Source organism: Rattus norvegicus, chromosome 5 (assembly GCF_036323735.1).
Source record: "Rattus norvegicus strain BN/NHsdMcwi chromosome 5, GRCr8, whole genome shotgun sequence".
Lineage (NCBI taxonomy): Eukaryota > Metazoa > Chordata > Mammalia > Rodentia > Muridae > Rattus > Rattus norvegicus.
Window position 1 is genome coordinate 129,260,001 of NC_086023.1, and position 27,591 is coordinate 129,287,591.

At 41.3% G+C, this 27,591-nt stretch overlaps 1 protein-coding gene and 1 long non-coding RNA gene across 13 annotated transcripts in view; one reads left to right on the top strand and one right to left on the bottom strand.

The window, feature by feature from the left end:
* LOC108351012 (uncharacterized) overlaps nt 1-19,607 on the bottom strand; it is a 51,248-nt gene extending 31,641 nt beyond the window's left edge. For all 3 annotated transcript variants that reach the window (XR_010066580.1, XR_010066579.1, XR_010066578.1), the window contains exons 1-2: nt 14,996-19,607; nt 3,505-3,708 (exon numbers count right to left, since the gene is read on the bottom strand). This is a non-coding gene — a long non-coding RNA (uncharacterized LOC108351012). The remainder of the gene's footprint in view (nt 1-3,504; nt 3,709-14,995) is intronic.
* Eps15 (epidermal growth factor receptor pathway substrate 15) overlaps nt 14,487-27,591 on the top strand; it is a 100,370-nt gene continuing 87,265 nt past the window's right edge. For 2 of the 10 annotated variants that reach the window (XM_039109962.2, XM_063287710.1), the window contains exon 1: nt 14,507-14,722. In XM_039109962.2, coding sequence (XP_038965890.1) covers nt 14,690-14,722 — 33 coding nt within the window. In that variant the 5' untranslated portion in view covers nt 14,507-14,689. 10 annotated transcript variants of the gene reach the window in all.

Genomic DNA, 27,591 nt, shown 5'->3' on the forward strand with positions numbered 1-27,591 from the left:
ACTAAGGCTGGCCTCACACTCAATCCTGCCTCAGCCTCCTGAGTGCTGGGAATACAGGCCTATGCCTCTGAGCTGGTTAAGTGCGTTTGAAAGGGAGAGGAGGAGGAGTTCCTGAGGGGAGGTCAGGTATACAGAGAAGAGTATTCTGAATTTATGTGGAGTGAAGTGGGAATGGTCAGAAATGTGTGATTCAACATGATTTGGTGATGTTTGCAGGTAAGCTGGGTATTGTAGTTGAGGAAAATGGAGGGATAAAGAACAGCTTACAGGGTTCTGGCTAAGCAAGGAGGTGAATGACTGGCATTTACTTCAAGGAGGTATCTTGAGCAGGTCTGGCAGAGAAATAGACACATGAACTTGAGAGTCCATGAGAAGTACATGTGAGTGACAGCACTCATGGGTTCTAAGTTTTGAAACCAGAGAAGTCTGGGATAAAGGAATTTTGAAGTCACTAGCAAATCAGTATGTATGGTAGACCATCTGGGAAGAGAGGACCCAGAGGGAAGTGGAGGAAGCCTGAGGAGGCCAGAGGAATTGCAAATTTTAGAATAGGTGAATAGAAAAGGGACTAAGAAGAAGCTGTGAAAGCAGGGAAACTGAGAGGCATCTGTTACCAGAGACAAGGGTGGAGACAGTCAGCTGATGCACAAGGCTTATTCAGGCCAGCTAGGGCTACATAGTGAGACCTTATCAAAAAAGAATGCATGTTTTGAAACTGAATACCAACAGAAACGAATGAACTTAACTACATTTAAATATGTGAGTCAACAGCTTTGAAAGGAAGGAAGGCCAACCCATATATATCGTTTTAATGAAGTATTTTCAGTATATCCACATTCTAAAAACAAAGCAGAACTGCAAACAAATCCTGAGCCCTATTTAGTGGGCTGTTTTGGTAATGGAATCAATGCAGCAATTCTGAAACTATTTTGTGTGCTACAATGCTGAGTAGATGAAGAAAGACAGTGATGCTGGGAGCCAGAGTTGTTACTGTGGGAATGGAGAAAGGCAAATAAAGAAGGAACCCTAAGGGCCTTAGAAGTAGAAGTGCCAGTAATGAATCCATGATTAAACACGGTTAACTAAATTAAATCGCTATTTCAACCCCCTTAGCTTTGTTTATTAACAGGGCCTAGAAGCAATTTTACCCCAATAGCAGTGAGCCTATCTGATACCCAGATCTTGCTTTCCAAACATCCATTCCCTACCGTACGGGAAGTTCTTGGGAGAAATGGCTTAGGCCAACTTCCAGAAATAGGCAGCGGAAGTACAAGAGGAACCTGGGAGAACTTATATAAGAAAGCAAGGAGGGAGAGAAAAAGAGATCAAAAGGATACAGAAAGCAGCTTAAAGAATTTCTCACTGCTCAACATTGGGACAAGAAATGAAAAAAATGCAGTGAGATTATAACCTACTAAATAAAAAGAAGGATCCACATATTTATATGATGACAACATGGAGGTGATAGAGAAGCATGGTGCCACACATCTGTAACCCCAGCAGAGGCGGAGGGCCAAGAATTGAAGGTCATCCTTGGCTATGTAGTATATTTGAAGTCATCATGGGCCACATGAAACCTGAGGGTGACGAAGAGTATCTTACTTATAGTAAAATGCCATCTAACAATGGTAAATGAAATGACAAAGCTTCATTTTGTCAAATGACAAACATAAATAAGATTTCTTTACCTAGTTGTGGTCGTGTAATTATAGCACTTCAAAAACAACCACACTCAGGTAGTTTAATTGACTGCTCCCCTCTCAAAACAAAATTATCATCTAATCACACAAAATCATGAGACAAATAGCAATGGGGTGTTCAGATACTGGGCAAGTATTGGGGTATCGTGGTCCTACTGCCTGTAATCACGAACTTGGGAGAGAGAGGCAGGAGAATTAAAAGCTCAAGGTAACATTGTTTCAAAGATACAAGAGTTAATAAAATGTAAAGATGTGGATATCATGAATAATAATGAAAGACTGAAGACCTATTCTAACTTAAAGAAGACTGAGTAAGGGTCACATTGTTTAAAGGCAAAGCACTAAATCAGACTCTAGGTGAGGACTGAGTAAGCTTTCTAGTTTGTTTCTCTGTTACTGTAACAAAATACCACCCACAAACAACTTGGGTGAGAAAAAGGCTTACTTCCGCTCAAGGGTCACAGTCCATTACTGAGGGAAGTCAGACCAGAAGTACAAGGCACAAACCTGAAGCAATGAACATGAAGGAAATGTGCTCTTTGGCTCGCTTTTCTCTTGTTTACTTAGCAAACTTTCAATAAAGTAAAAAGTTCAGTGTTTTCTTATTCAAGAGAGAGAACCCAGGCACAATTAGATCAAAACAAACCCCAAATCCAACAGTTAGTGTATAACATCTGGGACTCAACTGGAGATTTTCGGCTTCAAAGGTCTTGGGCAGCATCACTTCTTCAGCTAATGCCAGCAGCACACACAGCTGGTAGTGTAAGAGTCGATATACTCCATGCCTGTTGCTATCCTTTGGGGTCATCCCACCCACTTTGACAACTGCCTTCCCTGGGTCTCTTCAGGGACTCTGACACTTCAACATGGTGTCAAGCTCCACCTTCTCTCCATGACCCCTCCAATCCAGGAGTTTCTACTGCAGCTGAGGATGCACCTTTACCAGTGGCCTCTCCTGGCTTCTTTCATTGAGATTTGGATACTGTCACACAGTACCAAGCCTCAGCTGCTCTCCTTCACCACCTCAAGCTTTCAAAGTGAGTTCCACGTGGGAAACCCATACACATTATTTGAGTTCTACCTCAAGCTTAGTTCCTGCCTAGACTAGAGCTACTGTGTTACCCTGAGGAACTACTTTCTAGATTTTACATCAGTGATGCTTATCTCTTGTTAGTCACAGATTTTCCAGCCCCAGCTAACTAGCATCTATTGTCTCATTAAGACAAAGGTTTCATTTCCACCTTTCTTCTTCTGAGACACAATCTAAATCTATGTAGCCCTAGCTAGCCTAGAACTCACGGACCCATCTGCCTGTGCCTCCAGAGTGCTGGGAGTATAGGCTTGCGCCACCATGCCCAGCTGTTTTCACAGATTCTCAACTGAAATGCATCACATGAACATCTCCATCAAAGATAAAGTCTTTGAAGGAGACTCAAACTTCCCTCTGAAATTTCACAAAACAGGTCCTCATCATGTGCTCTTCTCTTAACATTCTTATCTTTCAAGCTCCCATAGAACATTCAACTAAGTTCTGAGCACGTAATGGATTTTCCAGCCCCAAACTGAAAAAAAATCCAACCACAATCTTCCTCTAAAACATCATGGTCAGCTATGTCCTAGTCTCTAAAACCAATTTTTGTCTTTATTTGGTTTATGCTACTGTGATAAACACTATGATGACCAAAAAGCAGCTTAAGGAGGAAAGGGTTTACTTCAGATCATGGTCTAGGACTGAAGAAGATCAGGGCAGGAATGCAAGGCGGAACCGGAAGCATAAACAAGCAGAGACCACCAAGGCACTTACAGGCATGCTGTGTAGAAGGCATCCCAATATTCTGGAGATGGAGGCAGGAGGGTCAGCAGTTTAAAGCTTTCTTCATGGCTGGAGGGATGGCTCATCAGTTAAGAGCACTGACTGCTCTTCCAGAGGTCCTGAGTTCAATTGCCAGCAACCACATGGTGGCTCACAACCATCTGTAATGGGATCTGATGCCCTCTTCTGGTGTGTCTGAAGACAGAAATAGTGTACTCACATACATGAAACAAATAAATAACTATTTAAAAACAGTAAAGCCATCCTCAGCTACATAGCAAGTTCAAGGTCAGTCTGGACTATAGTAGACCCTCCCTGGAATAACAAAAACAACAAAAAGGAAAATACACATTGAGGGTTGGAGTACAACTCATAGTAGACAATTGCTTGTCTTTATGTAGACACCATTAGCTCTTTTGAAGGTATATTTTATGTTTATGAAACCAGAAGACATTTGGGCCACCACCACTTGAGGGCAGTAAGAATGATGCTACACCTTTCTGGTGGTTCTATTGTTTCATTTGCTGGAACAGAACAATGGAGACAATCCGAGGGCAAGGATGAGCTTCCCTAGGGTGTTTCCAATGGTAGGGTGCTTGTTTGAGTGGATGCTAATTCTCTGTGTAACTTATTTAAGGAACTGAAAGACTGCTCTCTAAAATGTACTATTTTACATCTTTACCAGCAACACGTGAGGGTTCTAGTCTCTTTTTAAAACTGTTTTATTCAGGTATTACCGGTGTGTATATGGATGTGGGGGGGGGGGCGCAAGGAAGGTGTCTGTGTTTGGGTCTGTGTCTGTATGGTCAGAAGATGGCTTCCAGGGGTTGGTTCTTTTCTTCCACAGTGAGTGGCTTCAGAGGATTTAAGTCAGCTTTTCATAGCGAACGCTCCCCAGTGAGTCAGGTCAGGTCAGTCTTACTGACCTGAGGGTTCTAGTTTTTTCATGACTCTACTAAAATTGAATTAATAAAATAATGTTAACCATTCTTTTTATAGGAAGATAATGAGTTGTCATCCATATATATACACACACACACACATATATATGTATATATATATATATATATATATATATATATATATATATGGCTAGTTTAATGGGTATGAAGCAATATCTCATTGTAGTTTTGATTTGTACATCCCTAATGACTAATGACTGATTTGAATGTCTGGTTTTTATTCTTTTGCCATTTGGATATCTATTTAAATTTTTAAATCGTTTTCTTTTAGTTTAGTTCTGTTTTGCTTTTTAAAGAGGCAGGCTCTCCTTAGGCTCCTCAGTCTGACCTGAGTTCTAGGGCTCTACAGGTGTGTGCACTCATCATTTCTTGTTTCATTGAAAAGTTACTTTCAAATGAAATCTTCTTTGACTCAGACTGGTCTGAAACTCCTGGGCTCAGATGATCTAGGTTTCCCAAATATGATGAGACTACCAATGCGTGACATCATGCTAGCTACTTTTTGTCTTTTCTTTTTCTTTCTTTCTTTCTTTCTCTCTCTCTCTCTCTCTCTCTTTCTCTCTCTCTCTCTTTCTTTCTTTCTTTTTTTTGACATAGGATTCTATGTATCCAATGCTGGCCTCCAACGGAGGATTACCTTAAAGTTCTGATTCTCCTGCCTCCATCTTCTGAGAGCTGGAATTAGCAGCACACAGTTTCTGTAGTACTGGGGATTGAATCCAGCCAGGGCTCTGTATGATGGGCAAGCACTCTACCAACTGAGCTACACTCTCCCCTGCTAATTAAAAGATATTATAGTTCAAAACTTGTGTGTGAAGGGGTGCAGGGGACAAACTATGAAAGTAGTTCATTCCTTCCAACATGTGGGGTCCAGGGATTTACCTCAGATTGTCAGACTTGGTAACAGGCACCTGACAAGATGAACCATTTTACTGGCTCAAGCCATGGACTTTTTGTATGCTAATTTTTTTCTTTTCTTTTTTTTTTTTCGGGGCTGGGTACCGAACCCAGGACCTTGCGCTTCCTAGGCAAGCGCTCTACCACTGAGCCAAATCCCCAACCCCATTTTGTATGCTAATTTTTCATCCTGCTACTTTGCCAAAGTGTCTATTAAATCTAATTGCAAAAGTGACCCCTCTGGGTCTTTTAGGTACAAGACCGTGTAGTCTATAAATAGGATATTTTGACTTTTGCCTCCCTCACTTGCGTCCCATTTCTTTCTTTAACTAACACAGGGTGCTATGTGGCGTAAGAGTGAAGAGTGTAAGTGCCTCTGTCTCATTCTTGGTTTCAGATGGCATGCTTTCAGTCCCTCCCACCCTCATTTTGTAAAATCTTATCTGCTACAGCTATATTATGCTGGACTTCTATTCTGATTTTCTTCAGTGATTTTTATTGAACATTGTCAAAGATCACTTTTGCATCTATTGTGAATACGTGACTTTTATTATTGATGTCAATTTATATGCTGAATTATATTTATTTCCTCATTTTTATTTTATTTGAGGCAGAGCCCTGTGTGGTTCATGCTTGCCTCTTATAACTGCGTAGCTAAAGACAACCTTGAACTCCTCTCTTGCTTCTACCTCCCATTACTAGAATTACAGGTGTGTGTGTGTGTGTGTGTGTGTGTGTGTGTGTGTGTGTGTGTGTGTGTATGTGTGTGTGTGTGATGCCATGCCAGGTTTTATTTTGATTTTTTTTTTTGCGGGGGTTGTGGGGAGGGGACAGGGTCTCACGTGGTTTCACCTGGCCTAAAACTCACTCTATAGCTGAGGATGGCCTTGAATTCCTTGGCTTCCTACCTCTTCCTCCCAGGTGTTGAGAGTACATGTGTGCCACTATGTCCAGTTGAACTGGCTTATTCTAATAGTGTGCGTGTATGTGGGGTGGTGTGAGCATGTGCACGTGCACGCGCTAGCCCCTGCATGTGGACTAGAGGGTGACTTCAAGTGTCTTCCTCCATTGTGCTCTACTTATTTTCTTAAGCTACAATGATCATGTCTGTCCATCCTACCCTAGAGAGTATGAGCCCCAGGCTGAGGAGAGACCTTGCCGCAAAGGGCAAGGTGGGACACAATCGAGGAGGACACCCTTCTAACTTAGGTACACAGCACATACATGTGTGCATACACTCACAGAGACAGACAGATAAATCAATCTTTTTAAAAGACACTAGATTTGACAAAGCAGTAGGTATCCTTTGTGTTTCCAGTGGTGATTTTGCTCATCTGAGACTCTCTAGAGACTCAATTTCTCTAAGCCTGTCTCAGCTTATTCCTGATCCGTCTGTGCTATGTTCCAGGTCCTCTTTTATCCTCTGCTAGTTCCCCTCTCTCTCCCAGATATGCTATGCTTCATTCTATCAAAAGTCTCAGCAGCCGGGCAGTAGTGGCATACACCTTTAATCCTAGCACTCAGGAGGCAGAAGCAGGTGAATCCCCGTGAGTTTGAAGTCAGCTATGTCTACACAGTGAGTTCCAGGACAGCCAGAGTTACACAGAAAAACCCTGTCTTGGAAAAAAAAAATCTCAGCGTGGCCAGAACACACTTGCTCTTCTGTACTGTGTAGACATGTCTCTTACCTCCAAAGACCTGGCCCCCACTGGAAAGTCATGGATTAGGAAGTTGATGTCCCTGGTTTTTGTTTTTTTTTTTTTTAAACTATTAAAAAGTGGTAATTGTTTTTTGTGAATGGGTCTTTTTTGCCTGCATGTATGTCTGTGCATTATGTGCATGCAGTGTCCTTGGAGGTCAGAAGAGGGTGACAGATCTTTTGGAAGTGGAGTGACAGATGATTAGGAGCTACCTGGTGTGTGTGCTAGGAACAAAACCGGGTTGTCTGGAAGAGCAGAAACTGTTCTTAACTGCCGAGCCAACTCTCAAGTCTCTTCCCTCTACTCTGTAGGTTTTGAATGGGGAAAGTATAAGATCACACTTATGTTTTTAGCATATTACAGTGTAGAGAAAGATGAGCACAGAAGTGGGGGTGGGATCATTAGTTAAGGAGCTTTAGTTGTGGTCCGGGAGACAGAAGGTAGCTGAGAGAGAGGGAGGAGTTACCAGATACAGATGGACGGTGAAAATAAAGTTAGAACTTTGGATATATATTGGAGAGTTAGCCAACAGAATGGCTGATAGACTGGGTTTAGGCTGTGAGAGAGAAAGCATAGAATTCTAGGGAGAAGTGAATCTGGATCCTGGACAAAGCACCCTCTATCTGTGTTATAGTGTGAGGTACTCAATATCCAGTCTTGGTCTTAAGCTAAGACAAACTGTGATTATGGCTCTAAAAAAGCTTGGGCTGAAAGCGCCGTCTATTTTCATTATGTGTATTTAAGAAGGATGCCTTCATTTGTCCCAACCTCATGAACCAGCATTATCATCATTTGCAAAGCACCTGACACTGAGCTCACAGAAATCCAATCACTGAGTTTTCCCTTCAAACCCGGAGAAGGGTATCCCCATTTGTGATTTGATTATAGATTACAGTAAGGGACTGAGCTGACTGAATCAGAATGCCTCAACCTCTCAAACCTTTCTCTCTCTCTCTCTCTCTCTCTCTCTCTCTCTCTCTCTCTCTCTCTCTAAGACAGGGCCACATGGATCCTAGGCTGACTTTGAACTCTATGTCAGTGAGGATGAGCACTTGAACTTCTGATCCTCCTAGCTCCACCTCCCAATTGTTCGATTATAGGTATATACACTACGCAGTTTCACGGAGGTCTTGTGACCCGACCCAGAGCTTCATGCAAGCTAAGCGAACTCTCTACAGCTCCAGGCCTCTTCAAACTTTTGGCCTCAACACTTTACGCTTGTGTTGATTCTCGTGTGTCCTACTTTAGAGCACAAGGATGGAAGACTACACAGCTTTGTTCTGCTCGTAGCCCGTCCTCTGACTTCCTTGTGATTGAAGCTTCTCCATTTGATGGTGGCTCAGCATTCACACATGTTAAGCAGGGATAGTAATTACTTATGGAGGAAAAGCTTTGAAATCTGCAGATGAAAGGATCTGCAGCCATGAGTACAAATATTTTCTTTCCCAGGGTATTCTTTTTGATTTCTTGTGGTTTTAGGACCTTACATAAGAGAGGGAAATGAAAGGCAGGAAATAGGGCAAGCATAAAACTGCAGTTGCTTTCTCACTAAGAGCCAATGTCACTTTGGGAACAACAACTGAATAATTCCTCTTACTCTAGAGTATTCAATAAACATTACAAATGGATGAAAAATTTATGAAAAAAGTCATTAAGTAGGCCTTGGAAAACACTGGAACCCTTAAAAATAATTTTGTTTTCTAGTTCAGGTTACCCAAACCTTGGATATTCCTCAATAGACAAGGAAACTAACAAATACAGAGTCTGCTGCATGCCAGCTAGGCACTAGGCCTTTACATATAATCTAATCATCATAATAGCATAATTGAGTAGGTATATGACCAGTTTGCAGAGGAGGCATCCATGGCCTGTTATCACTCACTGACTTGTCCAAAGTTATGAAAATAAGAAGTTATAGAGCCAGTAATGGACCTGGTTGGGTTTTCCAAGGCCTTGCATTCAGCCGTTCCCAGGACATCCTATTTGTGATACAGTGATGATAACAGATTTAAGTGGATTTATGGCACCCCAGAGGTCTATGCCATTTAACAGTCTTTTACTGTTTGTCTTTTTCATGGCTTAGTCCCTGGTATAGGGACAGTTGTTTGAGTAACACAATTGTTATTGTTGTATAGTTTCACACATTCTTTTTGCCCTGGGTAAGCCTGAACAATTGATGATCTATACTTATGAAGCCAGCAGTTTGGAAGCATGAGCTCTACATTACCATTATAATTGTAGGACAACTTTGTTTTAAAGCATAGCACCATTTGTGTGGAAGGCTGTTCACAAAGAATCGTGCACATGAACTGGCTCTTTGTATATTCAGAGAGCTCCTCACAGCCTCCCCTCATAGTTTCAATCATTCTGCATTTCTCAGCTTTATAGATGCTGACATCACATGAACAATTGCAATGTTCATAAAAAGCCGCTATGACAATTGCTTTCAAAACTTGGGGACCAAAGAAACAGAAGTAGTAAAGACTTCCTTTAAGGATAGGTTCAGGAATAGGAAAGTTAGAATAGCATAGAAAGATGACCGACAACCACGTCGTCGGTGATTTATGATCTCCTCCAGGCTCACCCCAAGTTTAGGTTTGTCACAAATCCACACCTCACTTCCAACTTTCCATGCTCAGAGTTTCAGTTCATGGAATCATCTTGGAGGTTGTTTCTCCAGGGTGCTAACATCACACTGTATTTAAAAGATTGGGTTTGTATCAGAAGACCTTTGAATTATGAAATTGAAAAAAATCACTCTTCTGTAAAGTAAGGTAAAAACAGTCCTTATCAGGTTGTTGTAAAAACAAGTTTGGCTCTTAGTACTCAGATTATAGTCATCAGATATAACTTTATATCTTAGGCAACACCTACCTTTTAATGACAGGGATACATGTGTCAGGTGTTCAAAACCACCCCTCCCTCTTCTTGTAACTAATATAACTACAAACTCACTTAGTAATTAGAAGGTTGATTGAAAAGCAGGGAGCTAAGTGGTGTCCTTCCACAATGGTATTGCATAAATATGAATTACTGAACATACACTGAGTCCAGGCCAGTCTCTTTCAAAGGCCATTTATGCATGATATCTAATTTTTATGTCACCTGTATCAAGTGGTTATTATTATATCAGAAGTATATGCCAGGGACTTGAAGATTAGGGCTTAAGAGACATTAAGCTGCCCTAAAAAATAAGTAGATCTTCTCTGTCTGACCTACGTAGTTCATTCCTTTTACAATGGATTAGATCATAATATCTCTTCAATTAGCTATATTTTATCTTCCTAAAATAGATTTGGGATGTGACCCAGTGCTTTGATGAGATCTGGGACGAACATTTGCAAATTGTTTTTGGTATGTCATAAAAAAAAAAAAAACCCAGTCTCAGAAGTTGTAGATCTTGGGAGTTTGGCCCATCAGTGCTATCTATGCCTACAGATCTGTTCTCATCTCCGGCTACATGCTATTAACTGAAACCAGAACTCACGAGTGGAGAAGCCACTATAAATTATGGTGCTCCTGAAGGGACCAGGAACAATTCCTGCATAGTGAATTTAAAGGTCTTCTTTTTTCTTAGGTGCTTCTTCTTTCCTATTTCTTTCCCCTAACCTCCACTCCTTCCTTTGTTCCTTTTTTTCTTTTGGATTGAAGCATACTAGGCAAGTACGGTAGTTTAGCTATGTCTTCAGACCTTTTTTTTTTTTTTCCTTTTCTTAAATGAAGACCCAAACTGCTTATGAGTAAGTATGCTTGTGCTTTAGGGGACAGAGGTCAATGTCTTTTAATTGCTCTCCACCTTATTTCAGGTTTCTCACTGAGTTGGAATGCACAAATTTCTCTGGACTGGATGGCCATCAACCGAGCCCTAGGGATCTTTCTGTACCAGCTTCTCCAGTGATAGGATTATAGGTCATGTCTCTTCTCTCGGCTTCCTCCCAATTCCCCCAAAGGGTGATGAGGAGCATGCTCTCCTGCTTGTAGTTTACCAACTGAGCCATCTCCCTAGCCAACCTTAACCACTGAGCCATCTCTCTAGCCCTTCCCTAGCCTCTTAGTGTTCTTATCTGTGAAGTGGGGATAAACTGAAGATACAGATTAAGTATAGCTGAGATTTTATCTGAAGTTTTATAAGGTACCTGTTAGATATTAGGAGTTAGTTGTATTAGATTTTGCAAGCAAAAACATAAACTTCTAAAAGAGTCGTATATAAATACGAGGTTTCTTTCTTTCTTTCTTTCTTTTTTTTTTTTTTTTTTTTACTTAAAGCAAACCCATAATAGTTCCTTCTATTTTCTTTTTTTTTTTTTTGGTTCTTTTTTTTTTTTTTTTTTCAGAGCTGGGGACCGAACCCAGGGCCTTGCGCTTCCTAGGTAAGTGCTCTACCACTGAGCTAAATCCCCAGCCCCCCTTCTATTTTCTTAACATGCTATGGTATGTTTGTGAGGGTCAGAGGAGAACTTCTGAGAGTCCTTTCCTTCCAGCTACTTTCAAACACAAAGTGTCTGACTTTCAGATTTCCAAACTTCTACATTTCTATCTACAACTTCAAACACTTTTCATACATTCCTTCACAGCTACCCTAAAGTCCTATAATTAGTGATTCCTTGGTTATACTCTGATGATTCTGGTCCCTAAGTTTTGTTCATTTCAATATAGCAGCTGCTTTGACTATTAGCCATGTAACCTTAGGCAGATTATTTGACCTCCGTGGTGCTGAATACCTCCCTTGGGAAATGAGTGTGATGATTGTTTCCTTTTAGAGTGTTTTTGTGACGTTCAAACTTACAATGTGAAGTAAAAGATGCCAATTGAAACATCAGTTGGGTTATAGTTGATGTTTCAAACTGGGATCGTTTTTTCTTCTTCTACCTTGAGTCAAAAGGAATGATGGCAAAAAGAGGTCAAAGGAGACACTCCTGACTAAGTGGTTACTCATCAGACCTGTATAACTTGCTTTTTGAGGCTGGACCAAGTCAGAGAAGTCTAGGTAGAGTTGGAAGCTTTTGAGGCCTCTCTGGTTTTTGTCTGTGATGGAAAAAGTCTAAAAGCAGAAGTGGAGCTAACTAGATCTAGGGTCTTTCCAGCTGCCTGAGTGTACTGAGGAATCCTATTATAATGATAACAGCTGTGTCCATGGTAGACATGTGGTTCCCACTGTTGGGTTTGTCCTGGAAACCACCATGAGTGAGAAAGGAAGAACAATTAGGGCAAATACATATTGAGACTGGGTACTTCTGTGTCTGAGGGAACTGCAGGAGTGAGACAGTCTTCTTTAAGGATTTTACAGACCAGTAAGATGTACAAGCCCTCAACTAACTCTTAAAACAAGGCAGAGGATGCGGCCTTTGAAGCAGCTGAGTAGATAAGAGTAATGCTGCAGAGACTGCCAACCTGAGTGCCATCCCCAAGACTCCATGGTTAAAGGAGAGACTCTACCTCCTCCTCAAGTACTTACACACACACACACACACACACACACACACACACACACACACACACACACACTTAAAACTCAATTAAAAAGGTAGAGTATAAAAGTCACACTAAAGTAACTAAAAGCTGGTGTGCAAACTTCCTAGACTTCCTGAAGTAGGCCACATACAAACTGAGTGTGCTGGCTAGTTACATCAACCTGACAAAAGTTAGATTTATTAGAGATGAGGAAACCTCAGTTGAAATGCTTCCATAAGACCTCACTGTAGGGCATTTTCTTTTTTTTTTTTTTTCTTTTTTCTTTTTTTCGGAGCTGGGGACCGAACCCAGGGCCTTGCGCTTGCTAGGCAAGCGCTCTACCACTGAGCTAAATCCCCAACCCCGTGTAGGGCATTTTCTTAACTACTGGTTGGTAGGAGAAGGCCCAAGCCTGGGCTGGTGGTCTTGGGTTCTATAAGGAAGCAAACGGAACAAGTCAGTAAGCAATACCCCATCATGGCCTCTGCATCAGACCTGACTCCAGGTTCCTGCCCTGTTTGAGTTCCTTTCCTCACTGCTTTTGTCGATGAACTGTTATAGGGACTGTGAGGGAAATAAACCCTTTACTCCCCAGGTTGTCTTTGGTCATGGTGTTTCATCACAGCAATAGTAACCCTAAGTAAGACACTGAACCTTTGTAGGTGAAAATTTCAGGTAAGTGGTTAGTTATTCCAACTAAGTGTGGCAACATGAGAAAGAGTAAAGTGTATTATGTTGAATATACATAGGCAGGACAAAGAAAGGCCTTTATTAAGCTTATACTATAATGTTATGATGTTAAAATATATATAAATATAAAAAAATTCCCCTGTCATTGGGGAATTTCTCTTAGAGGGGAGGGTTAGACTTATGTAAACAAGTCATTAAGAGGTTGTTGACTTCTAGTAAAGAAAGCCAACAAAGAAGTATGTACACTGGATTGGAGAGACAATACTTTGACAAGAGGTGGCATTTATGAGGAGAAAGAATGTGAGACAGGACCCGGGGCTTTATGCACACACTGTACCAGTGAACTGAACCACTACACTGTGGCCCTAGACCTACTGTTGTAATTGCACAATCTAGGCGGGCAAGGAGCAGGCAAGGAAAGCACTTTGTTCTTGCTCCCGAGATTTTTACTTTACAAGGACTTGCATGCCTTCCTAACCAATGTGATAGCAGGCAGAAAGAGCTGTACTCCAGCTTTCTAGTCAGCTTTTAAACTTCAGGTAAGAGAGTTGGGTTTTTTGTTTGTTTTTCGTTTCTGTTTTTCCTTTTCTTTTAGTGGGAGGTCCTTTTCTTTTTATTTCAGACAGGGCCTTACTGTGTGTCCTTGAACTCACTATGCAGAGCAAGCTGGCCTGGAACTCATAGAGATGAAAGGTATGTGCCTGGCTGGGTTTCACCTTCCTCATTTGTATAACTTTTCTGTTTTAAATCCCCCATTCATGCAATTTTTTTTCTTTTAAAGTATTTAGGCCTGGAGTGGTGGTACATCCTCTTAATTTAGCACCCTGGAGGCAGAGAGGCAGGTGGATCTCTGAGTTTGAGGCCAGCCTGGTCTATATAGTGAGCTCCAGGACAGCCAAGGCTACACAGAGAGACCCTGTCTTAAAAACAAACAAATAAATAAGCAAGCAAACAAACAAAAGGGATTTAGTACAGAGCGAATCACATACAATCAGCATTATTTAATATTATTACTACTAAACCTTTACTATCATTACTTAGTACCATTACTTTTAGTTCCCACAACTCACCTGGCCATGGGTATATTCCCCCCCCCCCCCCACACACACACGCACTTTACAGAAAACAGCAGCCCAGAAAGGTCAGTGGGTGTCCTGCCTAAACTTCTCAGGTCTCTGTGGCGCCGCCTCCGCCGCCCGTCCGCCCCAGAGCTCTATCCGCACCGGGTTTTCCAGGGAGGCCGGGGTCAGGGCCTGGTTCCGCGGCTCAGACTCCCGCGCCGGGCTTTGCGCGCCGCCACGGCCTGTGGGGCCAGCGGAGCGGGGCGGGGCGGGGCGGCGTGAGGAGGGAAGTTGTCGAAGTTCGGGGAGACGCCCGGCCGCCGGCCTCGCCTACGGCCTGTCCCTCCGCCTCCTTCCCGCCCCGGGCCCCCGTCAGTCCGTCCTTCCTTCCCCTCCCGTGCATGATGGAAACACCATGGCTGCGGCAGCCCAGCTCTCCCTGACACAGGTAACGCCGCCCGCCGGTCGGCCAGGCTCGACCTGCTGGGGTTCCCCGGCCCTCCCCCCACCGCTCTGGGGCGCTGGCGCGGCGGCCGCCCTCGGGCCGCACGGTGGGAGAGTGTATGAGGAGTGCGGGCGCCATCCCGAGTCGGAGCCGCGGCCGCCGCGCCCCCGCCCAGGGTCGCCCAGCTCTCGGCTCCGCCCCGCGCGGCTCCCACCCGGCCGCCGCCCCCGCCGCGGGTCCCCGCGCCGCTCTCCTCCGGGTCCGGTCAGTGCTCACCCTCTCGGCAAGTTTCTCTTACGGGCCTGACGGCCCCCAGGTGAACTCTCGTGAGGCTCTTGCGAGGTAGCGCCCGCGGGTCGTGCGAGGCTCGACTTCGGCGGGGCAGGGTTCCCTCAGACTTGCTCAGCTCTGGCCCACGGGAGCGACGACTGCAGAGTTCCCCTCAGCTCCCTCAAGTCAGCCTCGCTTCCAGAAGTCGCATCCTGCTCAGGCACTTGCCCTACTCAGCGCCTTTGCCTCTTGGTCAGGTTAACTTCTGCTCAGATCCCCTTGCAGACTTTCCCACCCGCGACGGGGCTGTCTCTGATCACCGTCCTAGGGGTCACAGCGCCGGCCTTCTGCAGGTGGGGCGCCTCTTTCTGCCTCCGTGCCGGGAACCACCAGGGAGATAACTTTGCCCTGGGACGATCTCTACCGAAAACTGCTCTTGAGATCTCTCCTCTCGCTCTTTTTAATTTATTACACTTTCTCTTCCTTCAGAGCGCGCTCTCTCTCTCTCTCTCTCTCTCTCTCTCTCTCTCTCTCTCTCTCTCTCTCTCTCTCTCTCATTAAATTTTCTCTTCCCACAGAGCCCCGTCCTCCAGTTTCATAGGAAACATTTAAACATCACACATTTAGGAGAGTCTGAGTTCTCCGTTTCTGTAAAACCAAGCGTAGTCATCTCAAGACATCCAGGAGGGATGAGGTACCAACCACCTGCCAGTCCCTTCCTTCTTAGCTCTCCAGAAGTTTGCCCTCTCCAGAGCTGGTGGCTGTGTACTTACTCCCTGGCCTGAGCCCACCCAGCCTACCCGCCTGCCCTGTGGTAGCTTCCTGCCATCTTGTCTCCTTGGCCTAGATTTGCCTGTACTTATAAGGTGGGGCATGTGTTTGGGTAGTAGATTATTTCTGTGTTATGATAAAGAGGTCTTGAGGTGTTTCTTTCCTAGAACTTTGAGATAGAAAAGTATTTTCCCCAGGAACCAGGATGTGGATTTTATTTATTTATTTTGAGACAGGGTCTCAAGTAGACCAGGCTGTCCTTGAACTCATTATGTAGTCAAGAATATCAAGAATGACCTTGATTTTGGATCTTTGTGCCTATATCTCCCAAGTGGACTGTACCACTAGGCTTAAGTTTGTTTACTGCCGGGGATCAAACTCAGGGCTTCATGCTGGCTAGGTAGACCCTGTACCAACTGAGCCATATCCCCAGCAAAAGTGATTTTATGTATACTATATATGTATGTGTGTCTTACAGTGTACACACACACACACACACACACACACACACACACACACACCCCTCAGGTAAAAGAGCCACAGCTTTCAGGCATAACCTCATAAACTTCACTTTACATTTCCATATTTATTTCCTGTGGGTCATTGTGTTTTGACTGGCATTGAACAGGGAAGAACTTTTAAGATGGTCCAGTCTTGGTCATGAATCTGTTTGGAAGGGTCCTTCTGAAACTCGAATTTGAGGACTGGAAACATTGACTTTTGGGTGTTGGCTTTCTGAGTGTAGATAGTGACCGGCCTTAAACATGATCTCTGTTGGCAGGCACTTGTATTCTGACTCTGTTGGCTAATTCTGGCAGTTTTCCCCTCTTAAAGGTTTTGCTCCCTTGAAGACTTCTGTAGAATTGCTTCTTGGTTGTGTGCCCACTTTCTTTTCTCCCTGGATCGCACTGTGTTTTTAGTTTCTGTTCACTATCATTTATCTCTGGAAATTTGCTTCAGGCTCTCAGTTTTATAGTCATTTTCATAATTTGCGTATGTTCTTGTGGTTGTATATTTAGGTGTTAAAATGCATCCAGAGTGAATACTGAATCGTTAAGAGGGATTATTCTTTAGGATCTCATGTTTGAACTTAAATTGATAATTCAAATAAGTCAATTTGGAATAAGATGCAGTGAAATTATATTGTAAAGACACGGGGGTGGGGACCTCAGGTTTTTTTTTAGTATTTACTAATGTATCTTTTTCCTTCAAACTTAGTAAATTTGTAGTTCTTAGATAAAATTAATTAATTATGTATGTATGAATGTTTGCTTGCATGTGTATATGTATACCACATGCATGTCTGGTGCCCACATAAGTCAGAAGAGGGTGTCAAATCCCCTGAAACTAGAGTTATAGATGGTTATAAACTACCATATGGCTACTGGGAACTGAACCTGGGTCCTCTGCAAGAGTCACAGGTGCGATTTACTTGAGCTGAACCATCTCTCCAGTCCTTGGTTTTATTAACGTGTGTGTGTGTGTGTGTGTGTGTGTGCGTGTGTGGTGTGCAGTGCATGCACATGATTGTGCAGGTTCCTGTGCCTGTTGGTGAGCAGGAAGAGACTAGGGGAGGATGTCAGGTGTCTTCCTGCATCACTTTCTGCCTTGCAGCCTTGAGACTGGCCTCTCAGTGAATGAGAGCTTGTTGTTTCTGTTAGGCTGGCCAGCTTGTTCCTGTTCTTCAGTGCTGGGGTTAGAGGCATGCTCTGCTGTGCTGGGTTTTTATGTGGGTACTGGGGATTTGAATTCCACTCCTCATGTTACATAGTGTTTTTACCTACTGAGCCATCTCCTCAGTTCCTCACACTTTTTGTTTAAAATTTTTTTTTAGCTGCTTGAACTAAGTCAGATAATTGTGTAGGCTGGTTTCACATTCATTATTGATCTATTTATGTTACCTTGTGTTTCTCTTTTCTACTCTTCTAACAGTTAGAGATGGTATACTCAAATGGGAGATTCTTCAGGGCAGAGACATGAGGAGAGCTCGAAGTGTATGGCTATGTTACCTTTCTGGTCCAGGTTCTTAGACTTAAGTGATCCTTCTGCCCCAGTCTCCCAAGAAGCTGGGATTATGGATGTGTGCCACTGGGCCCACAAAGGACATGTTAGATTTCATCTCTTTCCCTCTGTTTATTTGGAAGCGAGTGATTGATAACTCTGTGTCTATGCCAGAACTGTTAAAGAGCTCTTTGATGCTAGTTTCTGGCTCTGGTAATGAATGATGTTTGGAACAGGTTAGTTCATTCAATTGTTCATTCGTTCGTTCATTCATTCAGCCAGCGTGTCTCTGTGTATGAGTTTTGTTTGTTTTTTAGAGACAGAGTCTCTAGCTCTGGTTGTCCTGGACTCCTATGTAGACCATGCTTGTCAGGATTCAACAGCCTCCCAGGTGCAGGGATTAAACACATGCGTTGCTATGCCTGGCTTTTGTAAATATTTTTTAAAGTAGTAGATGTAACACATTGCATTAGGGTTGGATTTTTAGGTTTTTGGCCTTTATCATTTTAACTAAAACAACAAATTAGAGAAAAATGTGAAAAATGTTGTAGTTTATATTTCTCTTGCCTTTTGAATGCCTGCCAAATAGTCCTCTCTTTTTTTTTTTTTTTTTTTCTTTTTCTTTTTTTTCGGAGCTGGGGACCGAACCCAGGGCCTTGCGTTTGCTAGGCAAGCGCTCTACCACTGAGCTAAATCCCCAACCCAAATAGTCCTCTCTTAACTGAAGATTGAGATTACGTTTTGTCTTTTAGAGATGATAGAATGTTAGATTATGAGTGCCATTTCCAGCATTGCCAATAAAATATGGTATGAGTAATAGCTCATAATATATCATAATATAGATATGAGATAGATCCACAGCGGTTCAATTCCCAGCACCTGTGTGGTGGCTAACAGCCATCTGTAACCCCAGTTCCAGGAGACCCAGCCTCATCCGAGCCTCCGGAGGCACAGCACTTAGGAGGTGCAGATACACTTGCAGGCAAAACACCCATATTCATAAAATAAAAATAAGTGAATTTAAAAATATTCTCCAATACATATTGTTAGCGTTTACTATTTGCCAAGAATTAGTGTAGCTACTTAGAATATGCTAGCAAACAAAATAATAATTTTTGAAGCTTCAAGACAAAAAACATGGAGCTTAAATTTTAATAGAAGACTTTGAACGTTATTAAATTCTCTGACGTTCTGTTTTGTAAATCATACCTAACGAAGTGTTGGTTTTCTCACCGTATTTAGTGTTGTCCAACTTTTTTTTTCTCATTTCAGTTGTTTTCACTTTTCTTGTTGATAAGTAAAATTCAAATCCTATGTGATAGCTCAGGCTATCCCAGGAAGTGGGACTCTGAGACAGGATTACTGTGAATGTGAGGCCAGAAGGGCAACAAAGTTAAGTTTCGGCTACAGAGAGCTTCTGTATGAAGAAACAGAAAACAGTCCCAGCTCCTAGATGAAGAGCTGTGGGCAGCTACTGAATGCAGAGAGGGGGGGAATCAGGCTTTCCCAGGGATGAACCCCTAACTGGTTATCTAATACCAGGTCATCAGCCCAAAAAACATGTACGAGCCATACCAAATGAACCGAGCAGTTGTATTTACATATTCACCGTTGTGTGCGCGCGCGCGCGCGCGAGTATGAATAATAATAAAAGAGGCCATGAATGGAGGGGAGAAACTGGATATGGGAAGGGTAGGAAGGAAGAAAAAGAAAAATAAAGGGAAAATTTTGAATAAGAAAGATTCAATTTGGGATTGGGGATTCAGCTCAGTGGTAGAGTGCTTGCCTACAAGGCCCTGGCTGGGTTCGGTCCTCAGCTCCAAAAAAAAAAAAAAAAAAAAAAAGAAAGAAAGATTCAATTTTTGCTTTTTTTTTTTTTTTTGTAGATTATAGAAAGGACAAGTAAAGGTTTCTTTCTGTTTTTGAGTACTTTCTTTGCTTTTCTTTTTGTTTCTGAGCACTTTGTATAAAACCCAGAGCCTTCCAAATGCTAGGCAACCACTCTACCACTGGCTGTTTCCTCATTAACTCTAACTGTGCAGCCTGAGCTGGCCTGGTCTCAATAGAGATCAGTCTGCTCAGGGCTCCGGAAGGCTGGGAGTAGAGGTGTGCACCATGCCTGACCTAGGACTTTCTTTCTTAGGGATGACTGTTGCTGTGAGGAAACAACATGACCTAAAGCAAGTTGGGGAGGAAGATGTTTATTTGGCTGACCCTTCCACATCAATGAAGGAAATGTCCATCAATGAAGGAAATCAGGACAGGAACTCAAACAGGGCAGGAACCTGGAGGCCAGAGATACAGAGATCATGGAGGGGGTGCTGCTTACTCTCTTGCTCAGCCTACTTTCTGATAGAACCCAGGACCACCAGCTTAAGGGTGACCCCGCCCACAATGAACTAGCCCTCTCCTCCATTAATCACTAAGAAAATACTGTATAGGCTTGCCTGCCGCCAGGTTTTGTGGAGGGATTTTCTCTATTGAGGTTCCTGCCTCTCAGATGACTATAGCTTGTGTCAAGTTGACATTAAACTAGCCATCACAACTTCTTTTTAAACTCTTGCCTGCCTTTAATTCCAGTACCCAGAGGCGCTCTTGAGTTTTGAGCTGAAACACCTGTGAAGCACTCGCAGAGATCTTGGGTGTTGAGAGTAAAGATGCTCAGCCTGGTCGTAAGTCTCTCGGGGAGAGAAGCTTTGGTCCCAAAGAAACACCCCAGACATCCTTCTCTGACCTCTGCATGTGCATGCACAAGGGTACATGTACATGAATATCACACACGAGTGTGCACACATACTCATGCGCGCACGCATACACACACACACACACACACACACACACACACACGCCCGTGCGCAAATTTAAAAAGCTCCAAAAGAAACTTAGCTTTTTGAAACATAGAAATTACCAATTTTATTAACAAATTTTGCTAAGACATTAATTCATTTGTTGGTACCTTGATAAGTTGTGGGTATATTAATACACTTCACTATGAGCTTTTTATTTTTCAAAATACGGTGTTATGAATTTCTTAAATACTTATTAGGCAGTTCAGCTGAATTGAAGTTTTTCTTTTATCTTAGTACATAAAGATTTTTTTTTTTGAGGCTGTGCAGTGCTCTGTGTTTTACCACTGATCTAAACCCATGGTCTAGTGTTTTTGTTTGTGTTTGTTTGACAAACACACCTGTTTGACAGGTTCTCACTGTGAAGCTCTGATCGCTGTGATCAGCTTACTGGCTGTGTAGAACAGGATGGCTTCCAACTGAGATAACTGCCTCTTGTCTGTCTTCTGGGTACAGGGATTAATAAAGGTATGTGTCTCCATGCTTAGCCATGATTTATCTTTTATAATAACTTTTTAAAAACTTTACTTATTTTCTATGTGTTCAAGCTTAATGCCTGTGTATCTCAGTTTTGGGGAATTGGTTCTCTCTTACTATGTGGTTCTAGGGATCAAATTCAGGTCCTTATACTGACAACAAGCACTTAATCTAGAAGTACTTGTAAATTGTGACTTTAGAAACAGACAAAACAACCCAAAAACTTTCTGTATGACCCAAAAACAATAAGTACTTTAGCAGGCTAGGGCTGGAGAATCGTATATTTGAGGCTGCCCTTGGCCTAGTGAGTTCTAGGCCAGGCTTTGAAGCATAGTAAGACCCTATCTTTAAAAACAAAAAAACCAAAAACCAAACTGAAGACAGTGTTAGTGTACATCTGTAATTCTAAGTGCCGAGTGCAATGGCCGGAGGACGATCAGGATTGCTTACAGAGCAAGTTCAGAGTTAGTCTGGGCTATATGAAGAACCCTGTCTTAAACCAAAACTCAAACAATGAACAACAGCAAAAATCCCAAATCAGACTCAGAGGCCTGAAGCAGTAAATGGTGGAGCAGTGCTTTGTTTATTTGAGACAGTGTTTCCTCGTGTTGTGACCTGGAGTCCCAGTCTTCTTCTTCAGCTTAAGATCCTGGCATATGTAGTTTTGATGTTGATGCTTTTTAATTTTAAAAATGATATAATTTTGTTACAGAAATTTTGAAAGCTGGAGAGGAAAGTATCCCACAACTTCAGTTTCTGGTGTTTGTTTATTTATTCATTTGTTTTGAGAGTTGGTCTCTCTTTTCATTGTAATATGGTCAGTCTCCTATGAGCTGGTATTACAGGTGCGTATGTATCATTTTGATGTTTATTTTTTATTTCATTTAAAAAACAAGCCAGAACGTGGGGCTGGCTGGGTGGGATCTGAACCATTACATGTACTAGTTAGTAAACATACCAATTTATTGCTTCAATGTAACAATTATGACAATAAACAGAGGTTAGTGTTTGAAAATTACAACCTCACAGTCAGAAAGTGAATATTTTAGTCAATGTGACAGATTTGAGTTTCTATTATGATGTTTTCCTTTTTGTCTCTTGTACTATTTATATTTTGTCTCTTGTACTTTTTATAATTGAGTATACCCGGCATACTAAGGAGATTTCTGCTTACTTAATGGAAGCTAGTTTTTTTTTTTTTTTTTTTTTTTTGCATTAACTTTTTTTTCCCTCCATCTTTATTAATGGGTATTTCTTATTTACATTTCAATTGTTATTACCTTTCCAGTTTCCAGGCCAACATCCCCCTAACCCCTCCCCATCCCCTTCGATATGGGTGTTCCCCTCCCCATCCTCCCTCCATTACCGCTCTCCCCCCAACAATCACGTTCACTGGGGGTTCAGTCTTAGCAGGACCAAGGGCTTCCCCTGCCACTGGTGCTCTTACTAGGCTATTCATTGCACCTATGAGGTTGGAGTTCAGGGTCAGTCCATGTATAGTCTTTGGGTAGTGGCTTAGTCCCTAGAAGCTCTGGTTGGTTGGCATTGTTGTTCATATGGGGTCTCGAACCCCTTCAAGCTCTTCCAGTCCTTTCTCTGATTCCTTCAACGGGGGTTCCGTTCTCAGTTCAGTGGTTTGCTACTGGCATTCGCCTATGTATTTGCCATATTCTGGCTGTGTCTCTCAGGAGAGATCTACATCCGGTTCCTGTCAGCCTGCACTTCTTTGCTTCATCCATCTTATCTACAGCTAGTCATTCTTAAAATGGTTTGGGATGTTCAGCACTTGGGAAGGATTGCTGTAGTAAAATTAATTAGGACCAGTGGGTTTGTTCAGCAGTCTCCTGATTGAGTGCTTTTCTTTATTTTCATTTGTTTACAAGCTAGTGTTGGTAACAGGCTTGTATACTGTCTCCAGTTGCCTCCCCTTAAATGCTCATTAGGGCATTTCACTTGTGTTCCAAAGAAAACTTCTTTGTGAGTTTTTCATTTAATAAAATTGTGACTCTGAAAACAAAAGCAGGAAAATAGCCTCACAGAGATTCTTTTTTTTTGAGATTGAATTCAGAAAAATGATCTCAGTTAAACATATATAGGAAGAAGTCTGGAAGAAAAAACACTTAAGATTTTATAATATCATTAATTATAGCTTTTAATTAACTCACTTTTAATAGTGAGTATGTATTCCTTCTGTTAGCAACTGATTGAGCACTTTTATATGACACTTGCAAATTTACTTAAACTGACATCAATGACAAAATAAAACTATATTTTAAGGTTATACCACACTTAGATTTGTTTTTTTGTCTCTATCTTCCTGCAGAGTCTTATTTATTCCATGTTGGCCTAGAACTTGTTTTATAGCTGAGGATAACCTTGAACTTCTGATCCTACTGCCTCCCTTTCTCAGTTCTGGGATCTTGTGCTACTGCAGCTGTTTTTATACCATATTGGATCCTCCAACTGAGTCACATCCCAGTACCCTTAATATAGAATTAAACTTCTCTTAAATGCTGGTGATTAAACCCAGGGCCTATGCATATTAGACAAGTGCTCTAACACTGAACCACACCCCCTTCCCTTTAGATTTCTTTAAATTTTTTTTAAGTTAAATTAATTTAGTTTACTCCGTTGAGTTTGTGTGTCTTGCTAAGAACCTAGTATGTGCTTTACACATACTAGGCATACATTGTTATGTCTGGTAGATTTAATTTTAAATAGTCTAATCTTTGTGTTTAGAGAAATTATGATAATTTTTATTATTATAATTGGCTTAGAGAATTCAGCTTGAAAAGTAATTTTTAATTTTGTTTTCTGCTTTGTAATTTAAAAAGTATTTTATGCTCTTTCATTTGACCTTTATAATAACCAAATAACTAGGCTATTATTATCATTACTAGAGGATATTGAGGGTCATATTATCATCAGAAATTAAAGGGAACATGAATGTGATATGAAAAAAATACAGTTAACACTAGTTTACTACCTGCTTCAGGCCTTTAATCCATTTCCATTTCCCAGAAGGAGATATTCTTGTTAGTTTTTTTGTGTGTGTGTGTGTGTGTATGTGTGCGTGTATTTTCTATAATGATCTTTCTCTTTCTCTCAATGTATCTTTTAAAAGTTATTTTGATGAGCTGCTGCTTTACAACTTTATTAATTTTAGTTTATTTTATATAGGAGGTTCTGTGTTAGTGCATATAGATACCCTCATTATTTTAAACATTTTCAGGGTAGTCTTGTGTGTGAATAACCTTAGTTTAAATAACTTAGTCAACTTAATGATGAACATTTCTGTTGTTTACAGTTTCTCATTGTTACTAGCACTGTAGTAAATATTTTACATGTTCTTGTGCCTGGTAGCTACATGGCTTAGTTTTTGGTGGATGTAATTATTAGTTCAAATGGTTTAAAAGGTTTTTTTTAGATTTATGAGTGTTTTGCTTGCTTGTGTGATATTCAGATGTGTACCATGTGCATGCCTAGTGCCTGTGGAGGTCATAAGAAAGCATCAGATCCCCTGAAACTGGAGTTTTGAACAGTTGTGAACTGCCATGGGAGTGCTGGGAATTGAACTTAGGTCTAATGCAATAAGTGTTCTTAACACTGAACCATCTCTCCAGCCCCGCAAATGGTATATTTATGCTATGTAGTGCAGCCACTGTTTGATAATGCCATTTTTTCTTAGCCTTTTTTGATTTATTTGATATAGTATATTTATTATGACATATTATTATGTCAGTTTGATATAATAATTAGATTTCACCATTTCAGTTTGTCATTTCTTTAATTATGGGTAAGGTTAAAATGATTATTTTGTTTTATTTTTGTAAACTGCTTATTTTTTTTTTTTATGTTTAAAATTTATAGCCTTTCTCTTAGAGCTTTTGCCAGATTTAGATCTTTTTCTCCTTCATTGCTGGATATTGACGCCAAGGTCTTACTTAAGTGGCTAGGCAAGTGCAGTGCCATTGAACTTTATCTCCAGCCCCAAATCCCTATTTTGTTAAATTGTTTTATGTGTCTGAGAGTTTTTGCTGCCTACATGCACGCATGTGTGCTGTGTGCGTGTGCCCTGTGTTTATGGAGGTTAGATGAGGGTGTCGGCTCTCCTAGAACTGAAGTTAAGTTACCGAAGGCTGTGACCCATCGTGTGAGTGTTGGGAACTGTTCTCTGTAAGAGCCTTCTGAGGGCTGAGCGTACAGGCCTATCACCATGCTTGGTCTGATTAGAAGGACTTAAGCTAAGCAGATTGATTTGGTTACAAAGGCCACTTATAGTTGATTAAACTTTATTTATTGTAAATTGGCACTAAACGTGAGTGAGTAAGATTGAAATGTTTTAGTTTGCATCTATGTTGCTTTTGTTCTTAGTCTGTTCTCTACATTCTGTTCTTTTCCTCCTTCCTTGGCATACTTTTATGCATGGCCTTGTGGGTGGATTCTGGACCATCTGGTACTTCAGAACAATTTAAAACTGATTCTGTTGACTCTGCTCTGAGCCACACTTGGTGGAAATGTCCTGATTTGTGTTTGTGCTTGGTAAGTCTTCTCTCGTATATTTCCACTGCTTTTCATGACTGATTTTCCTTAGCACATGAATTTTGGCAGTGTCAGTATGCACGGATTAAGGTGTCAAAACTTCTTTTCTTGTAAACCCCCCCCCCCGTCCTATTATAAAAATTTAACAAACTCTGTGATTATGAGATGATCTTTAAAAAAGGGGGGGATTGTTTGAAATTGGGAATAAAAACATCAAAATCGTGATTTTCCTGCCTCAGCATCCCTAGTGTGGACATAGTCACTTTATTTTTATTTTTTTACAGATAAGGCCTCACATAGCTTAGGCCAATCTTGAACTTGCTTTATAACTGAGGGTAACCTTCATCTCCTGATCTTCTATCCTCCTGCCTTTAGCTGCTAAGGTCTAGCTAGCATTACAGATCTGCACTACCATTCCTTTTCTGCTTATACTTTTTTTTTTTTTTTTTGGTTCTTTTTTTCGGAGCTGGGGACCGAACCCCGGGCCTTGCGCTTCCTAGGTAAGCGCTCTACCACTGAGCTAAATCCCCAGCCCCTCTGCTTATACTTTTGAAGTCTAAGAATCCTCTGCCAGATCCAAGATTATAAAGATTTGTCTTCAACACACACTTTTTTCTAAAGACAGGTTTTACCGTGTACTGTGTGACTGGCCTGGAATTTAAGATTTCTCTGGTTCTGACTCCTGAGTATTGAGATTAAAGGGTTGAGTCATCACACCTGGCCAAGAAAGTTTTTTTTTTTTTTTTTTAAGTTTTAGGCTTTATATTGTTCCTTGATTGATACATTTTTAGCTAATTAAAAAAAGATTTTTAGGGCTGGAAATCCCAGCAACCACATGGTGGCTCACAACCATCTGTAATGAGATCTGATGCCCTCTTCTGGTGTGTCTGAAGACAGCAACAGTGTACTCAATAAATAAATCTTTAAAAAAGAAGATTTTTAAACACTTATTTGTGTGTATGTATGTGTGTGTGTGTGTGTATGTATGTATGTATGTATGTATGTATGTATGTATGTATTAGGTCAAAAGACAGCTTGTGGGAGTTAGCTGTCACTCTCTACCATAAGGATTCTTGCTGTTGAACTCAGGTTGCTAGGCTTAGAGACATGCACCCTTACCCACTCACTGCTCTATCTCTGGTCGTTTGAGTTAATTTTTGTATAGGATGGGAAGGATCCAATTTCGTATTTTTGCTTGTTGGTATGTTTTAGTTGTGGTGCAGCATCCCATAAATGATGAATTTATTCTGAATTCATAATTCTGTTCTATTCATCTGTTTGTCTAAACATGTACAGTGCAGTGTTCTTTTTCTTCTGAGACAGGGTTTCTCTATGTAGTCCTGGCTGTCCTGAAACTTGATCTGTAGACCAGGCTGATCTCAAACTCACAGAGATCCTCCTGCCTCTACCTCCAGAGTGCCGGGATTTAAGGCAGGCACCACCATTGCTCAGCTTTATTATATATTTTAAAACTTTTACTCAACAATGCCTTAATAGTTTTTCAGAAACTCTTTTACAGTTTTTAGATGTACTCCTAAATATGCTGTTCTTTTTTATGCTGCTGTCAATGGAATTTAAGTTTATCTTCAAACTTACTGTGAGTGCATAAAATACAATCACTTTTATATATTGATTTTTATTTCTTATAACCTTGGTAACTTTGTTCATTTTAATGGATTCTTTATAAAGGATCTTATTCTCTGTTAATAGGGATCTACCTCTTCTAGCCTGGATGCTACTTATTTCTTGTTTTTGTCTATATTTCTCCTCCAACTAGCCCCTCCATTATAATAATGAAAAGATGTGGCAAGCATAGACATGACATGCCAGTCTTTGGGGGAAAACCATGTATGTATATAGCATAGCCTCACCACTCATACACCTATAGAAAGAAACTGAAAAAATATATTTATAAATGCATATATACAGACTGTGTAGTAATATGTAGCAATTTACCTTTTTTTT